At 46.3% G+C, this 21,673-nt stretch overlaps 1 protein-coding gene and 1 long non-coding RNA gene across 2 annotated transcripts in view; one reads left to right on the top strand and one right to left on the bottom strand.

Moving 5' to 3' along the window:
* Positions 1–16,044, top strand: part of LOC142765559 (uncharacterized) — a 40,341-nt gene extending 24,297 nt beyond the window's left edge. The window contains exons 2-4 of the long non-coding RNA XR_012884313.1: positions 13,152–13,341; positions 15,391–15,489; positions 15,587–16,044. This is a non-coding gene — a long non-coding RNA (uncharacterized LOC142765559). The remainder of the gene's footprint in view (positions 1–13,151; positions 13,342–15,390; positions 15,490–15,586) is intronic.
* On the bottom strand, positions 8,170–17,477 carry LOC142765558 (uncharacterized). The gene is made up of 5 exons (XM_075866721.1): positions 16,736–17,477; positions 15,557–15,695; positions 13,739–13,924; positions 11,823–12,105; positions 8,170–9,134 (listed from the first exon to the last, which is right to left on the bottom strand). The coding sequence occupies exons 1-5, from the start codon at positions 16,916–16,918 to the stop codon at positions 8,957–8,959; spliced, it is 969 nt and encodes a 322-aa protein (XP_075722836.1). The 5' UTR covers positions 16,919–17,477; the 3' UTR covers positions 8,170–8,956.
* Between the last annotated feature and the right edge of the window lie 4,196 nt (positions 17,478–21,673).

The raw sequence follows: 21,673 nt of genomic DNA, 5'->3' as shown, positions 1-21,673 counted from the left end.
CCAACCCTCGAACAGTCCATGGGCGTCACCTGTCGTACTTGTTAAAAAGAAAGACGGCACTCTTCGATTTTGCGTCGATTACCGGAAGCTAGACAAAGTGACGAAGAGAGACGTCTACCCTCTCCCACGCATAGATGACTCACTGGATCGACTTCGACATGCCCGATATTTTTCCTCAATGGATTTACGCAGCGGCTACTGGCAGATCGAGGTCGATGAACGTGACAGGGAAAAACAGCATTCATAACTCCCGATGGCCTCTACGAATTCAAAGTGTTACCATTTGGATTGTGCTCTGCACCGGCAACGTTCCAAAGGATGATGGACACCGTCCTGTCCGGTCTGAAGTGGGAATCCTGCCTCGTGTATTTAGACGACGTCGTTGTTTTTTCCAAAACATTTGAGCAACATTTACAACGACTTTAGTCCGTCTTCGTCGCTATTCGATCCGCAGGCCTATCTCTAAAACCGGAGAAGTGTCATTTCGGCTACGAAGAACTAAAATTCCTCGGCCACCTTATCAGTCACGATGGCATTAGACCAGACCCAGAAAAGACCATGGCTGTTGCTGCATTTCCTCCACCTTCGAACAAACGGGATTTGCGCCGGTTTTTGGGTCTCTGTGCCTACTACAGGCGCTTTGTCCAGAGCTTTGCCAACATCGCTGAACCCTTTACCCGTTTAACGAAGGAGGATACTCCTTTTGTGTGGGGTTTAGAGCAGAGAGCCGCTTTTTCCCAGCTTCAGCAGTGCCTTCAGAGTGAACCCTTACTAGGGCACTTTGGTGAAGATGCCACCACCGAAGTTCACACTGACGCAAGCAACATCGGTCTTGGTGCAGTACTCGTCCAGTGGCAAGACGGCGCTGAACGTCCCATCGCTTATGCTAGCCGCATTTTGTCATCTGCGGAAACTAACTACTCGACCACGGAGAAGGAATGTCTGCTGTTATTTGGGCGATAACAAAGTTCCGACCGTATCTGTATGGCCGTCCATTCAGAGTAGTTACGGACCATCATGCCCTCTGTTGGCTGGCCAATCTCAAGGACCCTTCAGGGCGCCTCGCGAGGTGGAGCTCACGCCTTCAAGAATTTGAGGTTACAGTCGTCTACAAGTCGGGCCGCCGGCACACTGATGCTGATTGCCTTTCGCGCGCACCCCTCGCGACGACATCGAGGAACGATGATACCGATGGCCATTTTCTTTGTGCAGTCAGTGAATCTGACTTGGCCCAACAACAGTGGAATGATTCAGAGATCCAACAACTTATCAAATACCTTCAAGGTCGCAGCTCGAGTCCACCATCGGCATTTGCACGTTCAGGGTCATTTTGTCTCCGCAACGACATCGTCTACAAAAAGAACTTCGAACCTTATGCGACTGAGTACCTCATCGTCGTTCCACCAGGGCTACGTGCTGACATTTTATCTGCCTGCCACGACGAGCCTTCCTCCGGCCACCTAGGATTCGCACGTACCCTTGCCCGGATTCGGACTCGCTACTACTGGCCAAAGCTCACCCAGGATGTCAAGCATTACGTTAAAACATGCAATCATTGCCAGCGCCGTAAAGCCCCACCTGTGCGCCCTGCTGGTTTATTACAGCCTGTTGCACCCCCGTCACAACCGTTTGAACGAATCGGCATGGACTTGCTTGGGCCCTTCCCGAAGTCACATGATGGCAACCGCTGGATCGTAGTCGCTACTGACTATTTAACGAGGTACTGCGAAACGAAAGCCCTACAACGAGGCACCGCCAATGAGGTTGCGTATTTTTTTATCAACAACATCGTCCTCCGCCATGGAGCGCCAACAGTTCTTATCACTGACCGTGGAACAGCCTTTACAGCCCAATTGATGCAAGACGTCACGAGACTTAGTGGAACAGCTCATCGCAAAACAACCGCATACCATCCACAAACCAACGGTCTGATGGAGAGATTAAACAAGACGCTCGCTGACATGCTATCTATGTACGTCGACCGTAATCACAAGAACTGGGATGCAATTTTGCCATACGTAACGGTCGCTTACAACACTGCGGTTCAAGAGACTACGGGTTTCACTCCATTCCGGTTGCTTCACGGCCGAGAAGCAATTACGATGTTTGATGCCATGCTTTTGCCGGACACGACCGATATTACTACTGATGCGAACGACTTTATCCGGCTCGCCGACGCGGCCCGCCAGCTTGCACTCAAGCGGATCCGAAAACAACAACGAATCGACTCGCAGAGGTACAACTCCCGTCATCGCCATGTCATTTACCAACCCGGTGATCTGGTCTGGCTGTGGATCCCCGTTCGCAAAAGGGGCCACTCGGAAAAGTTACTTCACCGCTACTTCGGTCCTTATAGAGTACTACGGCGCCTCACAGATGTCAACTACGAAATTCTGCTTGAAGACACAGCTCAGCTATCTCGATGTTCCCGGCAGCCCGACATTGTTCATGTGTCACGGATGAAGCCACACTACCCCCGAGCCACCTGACACTGCTTCATCACGCGTCTTTGTGCGTGTACGCGACTACCTTAACTTTTATTCGGCATTGGTCATCGGGGTGGTACTTTTTTTTCGAAGGGGGGGTAATGCCACAGGCATGGAACGAGGTTTAGCCATGCCAATGCGAGTATGTGCCATGGTGAAAGAAGAAGAGGACGGTTGGTGTGTGCTCATGCTCTAACGTTCGGTTCGGCTCGACGTCCAGTGCTGCTTCTGTGAACAGACGTTGTGGTCGTTCTGTGATCACGTGACAATATATATATATATATATATATATATATATATATATATATATATATATATATATATATATATATATATATATATATAGAGAGAGAGAGAGAGAGAGAGAGAGACAGACAACAAGATACCACACCTGATTCTGGGCCAGCTGTTCTTATTCTGCCTCTTTTTCTTCGTTCGCCTAGCATGCTCGTCTGTGCCAGAGTACCAGTAATGGTGTTCGTCATCACACTCGGCCATGACTGCAAGCAATGTAGATGGGCCACGCGACACTATACTGGTGGGTGAGGCTAGCTGCAGCAGTTGACAGTGGTGGGCGGGGTTGGCTGCATCGTTGTGGTCAGCCCCGACCACGCTAGAAGTTTGTCGAAAGTGGCTCCAGCGCCCGACATTGCCTATGTCTCCTGGGTCGTTCTCTATGTCGTTGTGGGGACTGGGTCCTGTTTGGTCACTTTGTTGGTGATGACTCTGTGGAACAACATTGACTGTCGCGTGATGGTCTACAACCTTGGCCACGCTGCGACTTTTCAGAGAAAGCAGTTCGACATCGATTTTCCTTTGATGAACCGAGCAGGCATTCTCGTGGTAGTTTAAGTGTCCTGCGGTGATGTAGTTTTTTTTTAGATGGTTCTGGCGGGCGGCCCAGACTGGATTGACATGGTCGCAGGTTGATCACAGATTGTTCTCCTTTGTTCTGCCACATTTCAAAAAACAAGGCTGGAAATGGTGGCTTCGGCAACGGAACAAGTAGCATCATACGTGGCCGTCTGCGCATTTTTCGGCAGATCAAGGGATGTTTTCCGGTGCGATAAGACATCTGCACTAACGTGGCGTGAAATCCTGGTGCTGTGGCTGCATGGTTGTATAATGCTTGAAAATGAATAGATGTATCATATACCACTAAAGAACGTTTTCACTTCCATGAATGCTATGTCCCCTACGAATTCCACAATGGTATCTTGCAAAGAAGCAACAGTAAGAACATGTACATTACCTTTGTTAAATTTGTTATCACACAGAAAAAAATTTGTAGGCAGATATACTGCTTTCGGAACAATAATAATAGTAGGTCATGCCTTCGTACGATCTACTATTAACCTATACTTTTCTATCATACTTGAAACGACCTACTTCTGTTTCATGTTTGCTGCACTTTTATGATACGTCTGTGAATCAAACCAGCGTAAGAATGCCACTACCACGAGAAGGTGCAGCAAAAGCGTACTGAACAGACTACGATCAGCTGTGACGTTCACTCGGCACTACCCACACTTGATCGTTCGAGTAAACAGTCTGAATCAAGAAGACAGTACAGCTCAGAAGAATCCGGAAGCCACTCTGCGTCTGCCCACGATATGCTGTGCAGTGCAAACCACTGCCTAAGAATCGTTAACTCGGATTCGCCTTGAAATTTTGGGTTGGGACATCGAGAGAATCTCATCTGCTCGACATTCTATAAGCTACCAACACACTTTTTTTACGTGCGCGAACTTGATTAAAGAGTACGAAATGTCCATAGACGTTGAATTTTCGCACTCAGCGCCATTCTCATCATCAAAACTACCATCTCCTTTTTTGGTCATGCTACACACAATCGGGTCAGTACATTAATGCAGGCCTATCTTACAGCCTTTGCAATGAGATATACCTTTATCTTTTTTTTCTTGCTCTGCAGCGATTAAAGCTGAGCTAGCTGCTTCGCAGCTAGCTTAACTTGGTACGAAGGAAATGACTCTAACGTTATCAGGCTTTTTAGTGATATGGCCGTGCCACATTTGCTGTTTTTTTTCACACTACGTACGTTCGGTCACACAGTACGCGTCTGCTACTGCCAGCATGCACATCGAAACAACAATCATTTCATTGCTGACGACATAAGACATCGATGGCGTGTGTGGCATCAATGCGTACTGCATATAGACCATTAGGTATATTTAACCTATGACAAAAGGAACCTCTGCCTATCATACACGGCAACGACGCGAACTTTGGGAAAGCATTTTGCGTTATGGCGGGTGTCGTTGTCGTCCTCTGCACGACGTAAACGTGATTAACAAGCATTTCTGCTTTCATTACATTAGCTTTTTTGAAGTGCCTGTCCAGCTGGAAAATTTCTTTCATGCGGTTCATTTCGCATTGAAGCACGAGAGCCTTGCAAATGCCCGGAAGCAAGCGGCAGCGCGGCGGAGAAAAGGAAAAACACGCGACGTGCGACCCCAGTTTACATTTTTTCCTGCCAGAGATGGCGCTAGCTGTCCTTAGTCACAGCGCCACCAAGCGCTGCTTTGGGAGCCTACAGGCAACATCCTTTAAGTCGTGCCAGTATAAAGCATGCAGCCACGTTACTCATTTCAAGGTGTTCTACCTCGCCGAAGTGTCGGTTAGCTTTTTCCACATCTTCGGCACTTTTTGCCGACATCACAAGGAGCATGTCATTGTGGTGAATACATGTCGAACCTAAAAACAGCTTCTTTCGTCGAAAATGCACTGGCAGGCGTTTAAAAGCAGCTTTGGCGATTTAATTTGAAGAGAGTGCAGCTTTCATGTTTGTAGACATGACTACGGCCAGCTGCAGAAGACGTCGGCACCGTTACATTCTCGAAAGAAAAAGCCACCATCTCTCGAGTACAGCTTCCTACCAAAGCTTCATATTTCATAAACCCAAAAGCAAATGGAGTTATTCTTGTCCTTGCTTGCCGAATAGGTGACAACAATATCAGTGTTTCTCAGCCGAAAAACAAATTTGCACAATGGGGGACGAGAAGAATACGACCCGTATAGCGGCATATGTCCCATTGCCATGGTGTCGACTAATACTATTTCAACAGCACTTGTGTCACATGCGTTTCTTGTCACAGAGTTTTTCGAACTACCAACTAGCCCGATCACGACCTTCGACAAGGTATAGTTACATATTTTGCGGTATTCTTTGAAACATTCATAGCCACCTCGAGTTTTCAAGTGATCTCTTGATTTCAAAAGCTTGGCTGTTATTTGTTTTTTTTTATATCACGCCAGCATCATGCACGCGAGTCAACATGCACTCATGTCTAATCCGCATGTTGCCCTGCCGCGGTGGTCTAGTGGCTAAGGTACTCGGCTGCTGACCCGCAGGTCGCGGGTTCAAAACCCGGCTGCGGCGGCTGCATTTCCGATGGAGGCGGAAATGTCGAGGCCCGTGTGCTCAGATTTGGGTGCACGTTAAAGAACCCCAGGTGGTCAAAATTTCCGGAGCCCTCCACTACGGCGTCTCTCATAATCATATGGTGGTTTTGGGACGTTAAACCCCACAAATCAATCAATTAATCCGCATGTTCGAGCTTAGCCCCGTAAAGTGTTATTCGCTATGCAACGACGCAAGAACCAAATAACACTGCTACACTACGGAGTTATGTGATCATACAAAGTGACAAGATTATCCATATGTTAGATGCATCAGCAATCACGTGTCATAACATCCCTAGAATAATATCCTGAGTGGTATAATATGCCGACGACAGCAACCGCTTCTTTATACTAACCGTTGATCCAGAGACAATATATTTAAAAGAAGATGTTTACTCGTTCTTAAGCCCGATAGCGCACACACTTCGCCAGATTGGTTGCCGTCAATATGCGTGTACGTCCACATCCCTAGAATCAACTGGCACGCAATATTCGGCTTTTGTCCCATAGCAAGCACTAGAATGATTATGGCCAATATTCACTCAAGTCACAAACACTGAGCACATTGGACAGGTGCCTCAATGCTGTGGGGACATAGTAAACCATAGAAGGAAGTTAAGCGAAGTGGCATTTCCCAGTGCATAGCACTTTGCATGATGAGAACAGAGCGTAGGATAGATTGAGGGGGGATTATTGAATTTTTTTGCAAAACTGGAAAGATTGCTCATGGTTGTAATAGATTCGTATCTTAATTGAGTCGATGACATCGCATCGCCAACGTATATCGTCACTCGCATTTGAAATTTACCTCGGCACTCCTCTTCAACATACTGACTAGTGTTTCCACGCGCAAGTTGAAGTTTTCTAATCCCATGACTGGAGTATTCCCCAGCAGCTGTATTATGCGGCACTATTTAGTCGGGCCACTCTTTGGAATTAGGTCGTTGCCAAAATTCCAGTGAAGATCGTGACAAATGACTACGGCGCTGAAGGTAAGAAACCAGGTCTCTATATCTACGATGTTGTTCCTGTACGTAAGAGAATGAGATGAACTGCATGATTGGGCCCCGTCTAATTTCGAGGCCTCACAATACGCATAACAGGCATCATATGACAGATTTTTTTTTGTACACTGCACGTTAGCATCGCCGATGCTAATCATGACATGCACTCTTCCTTGCAGGTCACATACGTGGCTATGGCGCATCTGTGTTTTTTTAGGCATTTTATATAAAACAGCAACGTAATACAGCTTGCCAACTCATTTTATTTACTACACGTATTCTGGAAAAGCCCTGTGGTAGGATGAAATTTGGACCGCGCGCAACGCCTCCGAGACTGCAGCATGGCGGTTTCTTTTTCCCTGAATCATGCTACTTGCACCGAAATTTTTATTGCGAAGTGCGGCTGGACAAATCTGGGGGCATCAGCATTTCAGTCCAGGTAGCATGCTGTCAAAAAGGACAGCACACAGGTGAATAGTACTGTTGTCTTCTTTATATAAGACGCCTCTAACTAACGCCTCTAACTGGCATTTCACCATAATTCAGTTGTAAAGCGCATGACAGCAGTCATGTATGCTGCTTATTCGAACGGAAAACGTAAGAACACACACGCAAAAAAAGGCAGGCAGGCAACTAAAAGGCGAGCTTGAGCGATTCATCCTCAATTATTCCAATGTAAGCGGGTAAACAGACCTCTGAGTCATTTTTGAGGTTTTTGGCTTTTTGAACAATCGGAAGGGCCTGTGGAGCTGTCATACTCACCTTAAATGCTTTTATAGCAGCCTTGGAGTTGAAATAAATTGTGTGGTGTACACTATCTGTCAATACAAAGGCAATGACAACTTGCTCTGCAACGCTGGAAATAGAAATAAATATGGTAGCGCATCTGATGGCTATTGATTCGCAGTCGACCATTCCTGAGGTGTATTATGTTTCTTTAGCGTATACGAATCAGCATCTAAGAAACAAGCTTGTTACTTGTCCAAGCGTGCACTGGCGAACATTTTCTTCACCAAAATCTAATACTGAAAGAATACAGTGCGTAGAAGCAGAATAGTTTCTTTGCAACACGTGTATGCGCTGTCCCCTTGCGAGTATCAGCAAAGAAACTACCAAAATGGCTTTCTAGAACATCCACATGAATGTACTGAATGTTTGAAAGCAATACATCAGGAAGTTTTTGCCTAAAGAGCTAGAACGTAGCAAAAAAGAAAGTGGGAACTACTAGTTTTACTGCCCCACAAAGGGTTAAGAGGTCTAATATTGTAGATGTTTGTGCCACTGAATTCAATTGCTCTTTCCCCGTGTACATTATAGTACTTTGATGAGATGAGGTTGCCGTTTGGATCACGTCTAGTTTGTTGGTAAAAAGGTAGAGAGAAAGGGCAAAACAAAAGATGGGAGAATAAGGTCATTGTGCCGTGGAAGGCCGACAGTCGGGCTGTTAATTTAGTTTTTTTTTCTGTAGCGACACCGACGTACCTGGAATACCCAAGGCATAAATAAGGCCAACTTTAAGCATTTCCTGTGTGCGGCGAGATTCACGGCGTAAAGGCCACCGCTCCATTACGAAGAGGACGCTCGTAGCATCCATCCATTCATCAACCTTTGCGCGTTCGCACCTAAAACTTCGATGGCACCGAGCAGCGTCTGGGTGCTATGATATAGCAAAGCCTCTGTGATTTCCACGTTGCTAGAGTTGATCGTGAAGGTCATGGTTTAAGTACAGTACCTTGGGTACCAAGTTCCGGCGTGTAGTTGGAGTGAGTAGACTTCTTGGCAGCCTTGCCTCAACTAAGAGATGCAGTATTATTGAATATCTGCCAGCCACTTTCGGAAGGCAAGCAAAACTGAACAACCGCCCGACAGACTCGCTTTATCTGCGTTAAAATATTACCTCGCTTTTTTTCTTTGTGGGAAAAAATTTCGGGCAGATTATTAAAAGTTCTACACTAGCATAACAATTTATTCGATGCTAGCAGGCAACACACTTGTTACAGAGCCTTCTGTATAAGAGGGAAGCGTAATTTAATCGAAATGTGCTTAGTCGCCATATTCGTGCTGACTAGTAGTTGATAACGTGGATAGCTCATTGTTGATGCGATTCGTCGAGTGCTGCTGTTGGCGTTTCGGTCCCGTTTCCTCGTTTTGCGAGGGATGCATCAGTGCGTAAGCCTTCCCTGACGAAGGTTGCCAGTCAGCCTTGATGGGTGTGGTTTTTCTGCGAAGTAAAAAGACGAAAGTTGATAAACCCATACTTCATCAGCAACTGATACAAACACATGTTTTAGCAATATTCATTCCTGGTCAAAGTTTATACCACTCCATCAAATGTTTTATTGGGAATTCTACAAGATACAAAGTTGTTCAGAGCTTACTTTTCTGTGCACTGCTTGTGACACAGCTTGGTTCTGTGACACGAAGTTCCTCAACTTTCTAATGTATCCTACAGCCTCGGCTGGGGATACATGGCTTGAACGTGTTTCAGCATTACCACTTCTTTGTCACACTCATGTTCTTTTATTTTCGGACAAACCGTATAAACAATTCCCAATTATGATAGGACTGGGGGGATACTAAAGAGTGTCTCTGACACTGCTGCTTTGCCTCAGTAGTGCTGCACGCACGAGCGACGTTTGCGCGCCTCCGATTGAAAGAAGGTTTGGGGATGGTACGCATCGGCTATGCCAGTGTGCAGAGAGCAAACGTTATTTCATCTTTAGAATGAGTTTGAGTGCATGGATATAATTCGTTAAACTAAAGGATTGACTATTCGAAGAATGGCTTGGCTGAAAGGTTTTGGCGTACACCTTATATCAAGAACACCAGGAATTTTCTCACAAGTACGTTATTCTGAAATATTAGGTCAACCTGTGCTCTTACAAGAGAAAGCTCACTGCATGTGATAATTAGCTGCAATTTACCCTCTCACCACCTCACTTTTCTCCTCGCCGTCATTTCTCTTTTCCACTCATTGTTGTCCTATGCATAGCTATGCTTACTTTTTCTATAACAGCAAAGCAGTTAACGACAGCAGTAAGACAGATAGCAGTGACTGAAGAATTGAAAGCTGGGCTATAGTTGGAAACCGTACTTGAGCTTTTTTGACAAAACAGCACAAAAAGGACGTGCACGTAAGCAAAAAGGTGTGCAAACAGCAGCACTGACTCGCAACTAGTTGAATGTTTCCAATAAACATTCAGTTGCCAATCGCGCTGGGGTTTGTCCCCCTTTTTCACTTTCGTCTGCGTCGTCCTCAAGTACGTTGAAGGCCATAAGACGTCCGTTAAAAGGCGTGCCTGCTGTCCTGTGCCTGTGCTAAAAACAGTAAAGCCACCGCCGAGCAGCAGCCGTAGAAACGGCTACGCTTCCTAACACGTGACACAGAGACAGCGATTTCAACACATCCGTAGTCTTAATGCTTTGAGCGTAATCTGCATCCATGGTTGCCGCTTATTCGGTCAAACAAGCTTTTTTCTCATCGCTGTCGGAGCTTTGATTACCGCGCTACACCACGACCAGAAGCAGTTCAACCAGCCTCGCTTTGCCAGGCTTTGCGAAGTTCAATGAAAACTTATCAAAACTTGTGGATGTAATTAGTAGCTCGTCATAATGAACAAATTTAGCGCACCTTCGAATTCTCTCGAAGAACACAACTTCAAACAAGCATCAACCCAGGAATACAACCCACACAGGAGCGCAGTGTGTGGGGTGTGTTCCCAAGTGGATGCGAGTGTCAATATGAGTGTGTTTTTTGAGGTAATTCCAAGTTGTTTACTGGTTGTTTACAGGTAGTTTAATTTTTGCACAAACTTTTGAACTTGACTAAAGCTGCGAAGACATGCGCGCTAAGAGGGATAGTGACGAAGCTTGCTGGAAAGGCTGAACTATTCAAATATGCACCAAGAGGTGTAGCGAAGAGGCATGGTGGGAAGGCTGAACCAATAAGAAGTGCGCTAAGAGGTGTAGTAATGAGGCTTGGTGGAAAGGCTGAACGAATAAGAAGTACGCTAACAATTGAAGTAAAGAGGCTCCAGGGAATAAAGGGAACCAAAAGGAATTAAGTGCACTAAGAGGGGTAGTGAAGAAGTTTGGTGGGAAGGCTGAACCAATAAAAAGTGTGCTAAGAGGTGTACTAACGAGGACCGTTGGAAAGTGTGAACCAATAAGAAATACGCTAAGCGGGTTAATGTCGAGCCTCGGTGGAAAGGTTGAAACAAAAAGAAGTGCTCTAAGTGGGGTAATAACAAAGCTCGGTGTGAAGGCTGAACCAATAAGAAGTGCACTAAGAGCGGCAATGACGAGCTTCAGTGGGAAAGGTGAACCGATAAGAAGTGCGCTAAGCGGGTTAATGTCGAACCTCGGTGGAAAGGTTGAAACAAGAAGAAGTGCGCTAAGTGGGGCAATAGCGAGGCTCGGTGTAAAGGCTGAACCAATAAGAAGTGCACTAAGAGCGGCAATGACGAGCTTCAGTGGGAAAGGTGAACCGATAAGAAGTGCGCTAAGCGGGTTAATGTCGAGCCTCGGTGGAAAGGTTGAAACAAAAAGAAGTGCGCTAAGTGAGGTAATAACGAAGCTCGGTGTGAAGGCTGAACCAATAAGAAGTGCACTAAGAGCGGCAATGACGAGCTTCAGTGGGAAAGGTGAACCAATAAGAAGTGCGCTAAGAGGGCCAGTGACGAGACTGGGTAAAAAAATAAATCAAATAGAGGCGCACAAATATGCGTGAAGGTAAGCCTCATGAACACGGGGCGCATATCAGCTTCGCTATTTCGACATTGTTCGCAAAGTGGAGCTCGCCACACTCATTTTTTCTTTATTGTGTTCCGTCATTCGTCCTGTTTTCTTTCAGATGCCTATAAAAGCGTGCACGAACGTCGTGGGAGGCACAAGTCAGGAGAGGACTCACTTAGCCTCCTGCGATGTGGCAACACTGGCGGCGTTCTTGTCGCGGTGGCTGACCACCAGGAGAAGCAGTATGGCAATGAGTAGACTGCCTAGCATGAGACCTCCACCGACCACCGCGATCAGCATGTGGTCTCTGTGGCAGAACACCGCGTCTTCCACCGGCTGAAGGCAGCCGGACGTCTTCGCAATCTTTTCGGGAGCAGCGTGGACGGCGCCTCCGCCATCCGCACGAGTCACCGGTGCCTCGACCACGGCGCGCTTCTCGTATACTTCCCGCTCCTTCCCTGTAAAGAGTGGGAATAGAAGTAGTGCATTAGCTGTGCTTTTAACTTCGGCCCACTTTTACAAACTAGACCTCTTGAAAATATTTCGGGAAATTTATCTATAATAGTATCAACCTTATAAAAGAGATAAAAAAATTGAAGGTTTATTCTGCGAACTTCGTACCCGAAGACCAGGGAGCTCAACCGCACGGACCTTCCGCTACGGCCCAACTTGCATGTGTCTTCGTCCCATATTTTTTAAATGCGATCATATGGACACACTCGGCTGGATTCCGCTGCCGGCGTAGACGTGGGCGTCGGCGTCAATGTCATGCACCGTATATGTATGCGTATCTATATATATGAAAACGCAAGAAAGAGAAAAATCAGAGAAAAAAACTTCGGTGCACGGAATCAAGCGTGGGATCTCCGTATCGTGAATGCGAGGCGTTAACCACTGAGCCACCGAGGGTGTTTTTTTTTGAAGAGTCTCATGTTCTACCGACTGAGCATGAGAGCCACCGAGGGGTACCTCCTAGGTGGCTATTTATACGGCACAAGCTATATGTACAACTTACCGCTCTTGGCGGGTATAACGGGGGGGGGGGGGGGCGGCTATCGTGTTTTCAGCATTATCAGCAAGATGGCGCAATGATCGCGTGGCGGCTCTCATCTCTCACGCGTACTTCGGCCCGCGGAGAGGAGGAGAGGTGACGATCTCTCGCACGCCTCTATCTCAGGGTGCGGAGGATCATACGCCTTGGTTGACGTTGGGCTTGCACTGGAATGATTCTGTTGTAGTTACGGGGCGCACAAAGGTCACTGCAATCATTGCACAGTCTCCGTTTGCGAAAAGGGTGCGCTTTTCAGACGCAGCGAAGTAACAACTTAGACGCTTATTACCAGTCCTTTGTACCTGTGAGTACGATTCGTGCGTCATTTGTGCGTGAAAAGCGCCGGTCACGTTTCGATCTGCTTGCCATTCTGCACGTGTCCTTCCAATCAGTTGCTAAAACGTGCATTTCTTCGCCTTAGCGACAAAGCTGTGACATTTTTTTTTTTTGTAGCATGAACTACACTGGCCGAGGTTGAGCAGTTTCGCCTGGCTTATCGAAAGCCGCGCTGCGCATTTCCGAGGAGCAGTGACGCCACTCGGCGTTCAGCTGGTGTGCCGTGGAAGGCCTGGAAGGTGCTGGAGTGACATGACACTAGTGGAGTTGTCCTTGACTCTTGTGACGCACCAGCGCGCTGCAACGGGTACGTGTGCTCATACCATTCGTTTTTTTTTGAGGATCTTTCCTTGTAAAGCCAGAAAATTTTTGAGTTGAGTTGCCCTGTACACATTATATTCTATATACAACTTTCTTACAATGCTGAACGAGACCAACTGCGCCAACACAAAAGGAGGCGGCTTTTCTAAAGTCACACATGTGTACTTCGCCGGATTAGTATGTTTTTCTTGCGTTTTTGTAGATTTATAGACTATCTCACATTCTATGATTAGCTACTTTGTTGGAGTTTGAGGCGTATAGTATCTGGTGTACATATTTATGTATGTCATTCGAAATAAGGGACAAGTTGGAAGTCAGCAGTCATATTCGTAGGTTCTATGTCTTTTCGTCCACCCGTACGCTGTACGCAAAGCTTAACTTACCACCAGGCGGCTCCGCTAACACACCGGAGGCGGCCGCTTGTTTGTGAACCAGGCCAGCTTCCCAGGTACAAACATGCGAATCCCCCCGCGTCGACTCTGCCTGGTCTCTCTCCGTGTCGGTTCCGGTGGAAGTGGTCGTCTTCGCTCGTCGCTCCCGGTAAGCGCATCGGCGGCACGTCGTCCTGGCTGTTAGACGAACATCCGATATACGCCTTCAGATAGGTTTCGAGAAAAAGCGCCAAGAAACACACCATACCACGCCCCCTCCCCAACCTAACAACACGCGCGCATCCACGCGTGCCAGCCGTCAAGTTCAAGTTACTTATCCTCAAGCACTAACTGTAACAAATAAAGCCTCATCTTTTCCCAAACCTGACAAGGACTTGAACGTCCCGCGCCACGTTAATGCTGCCATCGCAAAGTGATTCGCGATTTCTGGACAATCTGTAAACCTGAGTCTCAACAAAAGTCTTGTCCTTTATCGTATATACGTGCTAATCACCGCCTATTTATTTCATTAAAAGCGGTCGTTAGAGTGATATCATGAAATAAAGTGTATAGGCGAAATTACCGAAAGTGAAAGCTTGATATCTCGACCGCAAAACATAAGCACGAGAACATGTCTCGTGCTCACGTGTACGGTCACTGAAATCACCAGGCATACTTGTCACTTCTTCTTCCAAGGTGCTGATGGATCTGTCATCAAAGACGCCAACATTGATACCTAATAACTGTGCAGTTGGCTGAGTTCGGACACTTTGAAGGCGCCATGAGTAAGCAAATAGAATATATAAATCACAGAAGGCTGATCTGCGTATGCTATTCCAAATAATTGAAGCGGCACCGTCACAGGCTTTGAAAAAATGCGCTGAGGTAATTTGGGTATATACCATCTTCAAATGCCAGAATGGGCTTAAGCCTAAAAGCCTTTCAATCATTTTTTTTTTGTTCTACAACCATTCGTCACACTTAGTTGTACTTCGATGTCATGATAATGCCATATAAAGCACTAGCAACGTGCAATACGGGACCCTTTCAAAGATCAAAGAAAACTGAAAGATAAAACTTTGTGTGTGTTATTTTTTTCCAGTCACTTCTTAAAATGAAGCTCCACTCAACTTCTCCTTTTGGGACTATCGAAAAAGCATAATACAATATCCCTGGTTCCAGCTGACGTTATGCAGCAGCTGTATACGTTAAGGGCTTGTACACGCGCTATCGGCACACTGCACGTGGCGGGACACCTGCCGCACGCATTTCGAGGGTGAAAGTAATCGCGTCAATTGGAGTAAATAAGTGTGAAGAAATATGAGTAATAAACCTTCAACGCGACTCTTGATATTAACGCGATTTGTTAACACGATTGCTGACATCAAGCCTGCCTAAGGCCAGATTGCAAAGGATTTCCAAGCACCGAAGTGACCCAGTGGTATAATACTGGGCTTCCAGGATGGGGTTCCGGGTTGGAACGCCTCTGTGTTCTTGGCGTGTTTTTTTTTTCGTGCCCTAGTTGTTATGGACACCGGTGGTGTTGGCGAAGAACTACGGCGCACACGTGACCCACGTTGTCATCTTAAAACATCTTTCACTGTGAAATAATATACTATAGCTTTGTTGGTCCCCTACTATTCTGGCTCGTATTTTTCCTGCAGTAATTCCCAGCGAGACACCGCGGTGGTCGTTTGAGAGATGAGGCCAAGCGCGAATCTCCCGAATCGGGGGTCATCTTTCGAAACACCGAACGAGAAAAGGTGCGATATGCAAGTTCTTTTATTTTTCAATATTGCTAAACGTGCACCATGTTACATCAGTACATACAACGCTTGTCGTGGTTCGTCCTCTTTTCAGCTGCACTTGTGGCGATGCGATCCTTCCCTGTGGCCGGAAAGTGCCGGATCACGAACAAATCAGTGGCTCGAACCAGAGTCGTTCTTCCGGGACTGCTACAGACGACTTCCTGTTGTGAAGAACAGGTGTAACGAGCTGTTTTACGGGATACTTTTTTTAACACACTCACTATGCTTAGTCATAGACCCACGTTTTGTAATTATACATGGATGTACAAAAACGTCCTTTTGTAGCAAAACGGTTACTCGAAATACTTTTTTTAGTTTTCACTGTCACGTGCAGAAAACAGTAAGGAGCTGCACCCTCCGCCATAATTCTTCGTCTTTGCGCTGCGCTTTGCTCGTAAAAGCCTTGATGGGATTAAATAGACATAAGAAGTGGTGGGAACGCTATTGTTAACCGCACCATCCCACCCCCCTTCACTGAATAAAGCCTGCGCACCCGCTTGAATGTCACGATATCACTGGTCAAAATTAGTGCATGGTCCCCTAACACAGCTTGCCTTCTAATCACGCCTTCTTTCATGCGCGTAAAACCACAAAATTTCATTGACGCCGTACACAGCCACGCCCAAAAGCACTGACCTGCGGCGTACTTAGCATCTCAAGTTAAAATCTTTTTTGTTCCATCACGTTTGCTGGTTTCTATAAAAAGACAGCGATCTCGTCAAGCAGCATACTATACACCGGCTTTAATATCGCTGCCTTTACCTTCTCGTCCCAAAAGGGAAATACGCTATCGAACATCGCTAATCTAAATGGCGCGTACTATTGGTCACTCTTCTGCGCGACATATTTGAAATATTTCCCAGTAGCCCTTACTGATTGATTGATTGATTGATTGATTGATTGATATGTGGCGTTTAACGTCCCAAAACCACCATATAATTATGAGAGACACTGTAGTGGAGGGCTCCGGAAATTTCGACCACCTGGGGCTCTTTAACGTGCACCCAAATCTGAGCACACGGGCCTACAACATTTCCGCCTCCATGGGCAATGCAGCCGCCGCAGCCGGGATTCGAACCCGCGACCTGCGGGTCAGCCACCGAGTACCTTAGTCACTAGACCCCCACAGCGAAGCCAGTAGCCCTTACTGTCAAACGTGCTGTTATGTATACACTTCTGATATGTAACCACTTTAAAGTACCTTGGAAGGTCTAGCGTTCACTTTAGGACCGCTTTCTTCAGACACGCTCGCTGGAAGCCTCGCTTTCATGGCAGTGCTCGGCGCCTGCTGCCCGGGGTTGTTCAGGCGCACCACAATGCTCTCCTGCGAGTAGATTCGGGCCTTCTCGGGCTCCTTAAACTCTTGTTCCCCTCGACTCAGCATTTTCACCGCCACCGGCGCCAGTACAACAGGAGCGGCTGCTTCGACGGGGACGACAGGGACGACCACATCACAAGGAGCAAAGGTTTCTTGCGTGAAACCGCTGTAAACAGCGGGATTTTATATTTATTTTCCAAATTTATGGAACAGTTTGCGGACGTTCGTGTTGTTGCAGGATCTGCACAGGTTCTGTAACGACCATTATTTACGCTGTAGAAAATTGCCCGTGAGATTTGCGGTGTTGATTAATTGATTTGTGGATTTAACGTCCCAAAACTACCATATCATCATGAGAGACGCCGTAGTAGAGGTCTCCGAAAATTTCGACCACTTGGTGTTCTTTAACGTGCTCCGATATCGGAGTACACGGGCCTACGATTTTTCCGTCTCCATCGGAAACGCAGACGCCACAGCCGGGATTTTATCCGGCGACCTACGGGTCAGCAGCCGAGTTCCTTAGCCACTAGACCACCATGGCGGGGCATTTCGGTGTTGATTTGGTACCAATTGAAATACATGATAACAGGGCAGAAAAACGTGGTTTATCCCTCTTTTTTATGAATCGGTATAATACGAAAGTTAAACATGTCCTCGCAGATGTGTTTGAGCATTCATAGTGCATTGTTTCGCCACAAAGTCGATTGAATGAATACTGCAGTGACAAATTGCAATGCCACGCAAAGATAGACGAGCAGCTCGAAACTTGCAGCCCACACCTCAAGCAGAAAGCACGCATTAAATGGGCTTATACAAGATGAGCACGGACAAACAATTGTCACAGCTGGACATTTAAATCACGCTTCTAAAACTGAAAAGAAAGATGCACAAAATGAACGCATAGATATCCACAGGACGAGAGTGGACAAAACACTGTCACATTTATTACTTCGTGTGTCAGCAGCACGCTTTCTTTTTTTTTTTGTAAACGCGGCCGCGGCAACGAGCGAAGTGACATTCGTACTCTTTATAGCTACTGTAACTTCAAAAAAAAAAGGTCTGGTGGAAATACAACAGAAAGCACCTGAATCCCGAGATAAGCGCGCACGTGAGTGAGCTATTACGCTAGACAACATCAATACGCACTTAACCCACGCCATGTGGAGGCGCGCGCACAGCTACGCGCAAGGTGATGCGGCACAACGATCTTTATAGGTAGCCTTCATGTGCACGCCATTTCCGGCACGCACGTGAAGGCTCTCTTAGAGTTACTGTAAAAGCTACATTTAAGGAGCTACCTAAAGGTAGCATAACATCTAGGCTCTTGATCCAATCTTTAGAGTGCTCGTGCCCAACGCGCACCTGTCATGCCATCTAGCTACAGTAGCCAAAAATGCGCTGAAGTTGCTGAGCTCCGAGGACAGCCAGTGGTACATGATATATATAAATTGCTTGCCGTTAAGATGTTCGACAAAGGTTGCGGTGTGGAAGTGTGGTGGAGCATGAGGTCGCTGGTTCGATGCTATACCATGAGGGGCCTTTCCTTCTTGTTTTTATTATTCATTATTAAATATTTCACGTCATATCCCTGACGGAAATGCGTCACGGAGCCCTGGTGGACCACGGCGTAAAACACTTTCGCGTTAAAAATAACAAGGGCAGATTATAAGATGTCGATATAAAATCAGGTTGCATATCTGAACGTACAGATCACATGCAAAAAAACAACGCCATACCGGGCCAGGACTACCCTGTACGCGGATTCGTTTTTTGTGAACACTATTGGTGAGTTAAACGTTCCGCTGTCTGAGCAAGTGTCCAGTGATAATGAAGATGTAATTTTTTTCATGCCTGTAAACCCCCTGCTGTAACGCCTTCTGGCAAAGCGGGGTTATGTATGAATAAAGAATAAAAAAAATGCTACTTCCGAAAACAGAAGTTTTAACAAAACGAGTAACATGACACCATCGACTGTCAGCGTTAAAATGAAGTATATTTTAGGCGCTCGTAAGTGCGCGCAATTATTGTGTACACGAAGCACCTGGCATTATATTTGAAAAGAGAAAGTTATATTCCATCGAGAAACTAGCCATACTTTTGGTAGAGTAATAGATCGTTTTCTTTTTTGGCGATGCTGCATTTCTTCGTCTTCTTCACTGGAGCCGGCTAGCCACGACACATCATGTTAATTGGCTGTGCTCGCATGCTTTCACTCTCACGTAGAAAACGACTGCCATTGCGATGTTATCATGCAATCTGAACGTTATAGATAACATCACGGCAATAAAAAAAAGAACACTCTGTGGGCGTCCATACACTTGTTAATGTAATTAAATGCTACTTCGAATTATGCTCACAGATATGTCGTCAAAGTACTACAGTGCGCTAAGCGCATGCACAACCCTTGGGCGCGTACAAGATTAAAAATCTAGCGTGTGGATCTATCGGGCACACTATGAAGCACGCGGCTAAAAGATTCTATGGCTGACTTCCGACTCAGCTCACCGCCATGCAGCAACGTCGAACTGATTCAGTCGTGGCACTGGTAGCAAGCACAAAACAGCGCAAATACAAGAGCGAGGAACTTGAACCCACGCGCACAGTACTCATCGATCATTCCAGAGAAGTCGCGCCTAAGCCGAGAAAATCGCGCCTAAGTCACAACCACGGCATGCACTTACCTCTCAGTTCAAGCCCAGTACTTTCTTTCCTACTTGCTTGCTCCTCCTGACATTGCTCTTGCCCACTACGGAAGTCATGAAGGGAAATGTGAACAGTGTTGATGATGATCGATGATGGACAAATTTTTTATAGTTTTTTTTTGTCGAAATATTGCACTGTACGCCACTGACCTCAGCAAAGGGATTTTATATGAGGACAATTTAGGTAACGGACACGCACAGCAGGATGATTTAATAATCGTTGCCCGACAAGTATCAGCATGCAAAAGACTTACGCTACCAAAAGAAAGCGAGAATTAAACTGAAAGTGACAGCGCGTAGAAACTATCATCAGAAGCGAGCCACCCAGAGACACCTCCTTTGGGACTGTGCACCACCGCCGGGTAACCAAGAAGTTATGCCAACTGCCATGACCAGCGAAATCATCAGCCGAAAGCAAGGCGATCAAAGAGACGTGGTCCAGCACGTGCTTAGCATCCTGGAACGCCAGCGGCCGAAAGCGGCGCCCCCACGGGTTTGACGCGAGTAGGTTGCTGCTCCGGGACGTCCGAGCACGCTAGTGTCTCGCTTTAATCCCCCTACACCTTCCCCCTTTATGCCGGATCGTCAATAAAGTTGTTTCACTCCCTCACTCCTCAGAAGTAGAGCAACTGCACTGATGAGGAAACAGGGCTAAATGTGAATATACAGTGTGTTTGAATAAATGTATCTAATATGTAAAAATTACAGAAAGGAGGTATATGCGTTCTACTAGCGGGGTTGCCTTTCTTGTGGCAGAAGGCACATTTACATGCGTGCAAACAAAAATAAGACGGTAATCATAGATTTAACATAACTTTTCAACCAGTGGTGATAGCCAGTCGAGTCAAATCGGTGAATTCAATTCTTTCCCACGAATAGTTCATAACCACTTAAAATGGCGTATCGGGACTGCGCAATACATGTTATAATTGATGAAACCTTAGCGAAAGAATCTCTGTGCTAACAAGCAGTCGACGAGGGTGTCCACTAAGCCCTCCACTTTTTGCAATATATACCTTCAGCCTTTTTGCTTGACTATTACCTAGAACAAAAATATTAAAAGGTTCAGACTACAAATGATCGAAGTGAAGGTACTTGTGTGCGTAGACGACTTAGTCGTTTTCTGTGATAATCGAGAAAGTGTCGAGGAAAGTGTCGAGGACAGCACAGGTTATCGCCTTGAGGAAACTGAAAAAAAAATGCCAATGCACAAATCAATGAAATATAATATCGGCAGGACACCGCACCTTCTTGCAGCCGCAAACTATTGCTCATAATATGTGTACAAGTTTTTTGTTTGCTTTTTCTTCGCTGCGCGTAAGCACGATATCATTATTTCTCTCTGAACAACATTTGAATGCGCCAACGCGAAATTCAATACTGGTTTGTTTCACTCATTGCAGAATATACTGCCAGCAAACATGCTCCGCAGACACTTATGCATCCTTTAATAAACCGCGATTTGTTAGAGCAAGGAATACCGCACGTGAATTCCAGTTCGATCCCTTCGTATTTAAACACGTTTATAATGTGTTTACATTTTTTTCAGCGCGCGACTTGTCCATAATATTTTTAAGCATTATGTGACTGTAACACTTCTCTGCTGTCTTGTGTTAACGACCCAATCAAACCTCGATGGTAATAAAAGCCACAGCACTTTATGAGTTGTCCTTCGTTGAATAACTATGAACTCAGTGTTCCAGCTCACATCATTCATGACAGCATGTTTTGACCACATGTATCGGCATGCAACAACTCGCATGATGCTGCTCATCCTGGACAGCCGTCCAGTGATACTTACACTGGCTTCGTTATTTATTTCACATTTCATGCGTAGATATGAATGCAGGTGCGTTCGGACCCTATTCAACAAGCGGCGGCATGTTTCTTTCGTTTTGTGCTTTCACGGCGCCAACAAGCAGCAGGCGGAGGAAGGGACGACTCTCTCGGCGTACCAACTTTTCCCATCGTGCTCCGCGCGCCCGCGGGGCGTTGTGGGATTGCTTGAAAAATGTCAAGCAACCAACGCGTCAATCTTTACTTGATGAGCGGCATCACGCCATCTCCAAGTTCGTTTCGTATCTGCGTTCTAACGGCGTTCCTTCAACAGATACAATGG

The sequence above is a fragment of the Rhipicephalus microplus genome, chromosome 6 (assembly GCF_043290135.1).
Source record: "Rhipicephalus microplus isolate Deutch F79 chromosome 6, USDA_Rmic, whole genome shotgun sequence".
NCBI classification, from domain to species: Eukaryota; Metazoa; Arthropoda; class Arachnida; order Ixodida; family Ixodidae; genus Rhipicephalus; species Rhipicephalus microplus.
The sequence above is the reverse complement of the archived record's forward strand: the minus strand, read 5'-3'. Positions and strand labels throughout refer to the sequence as shown.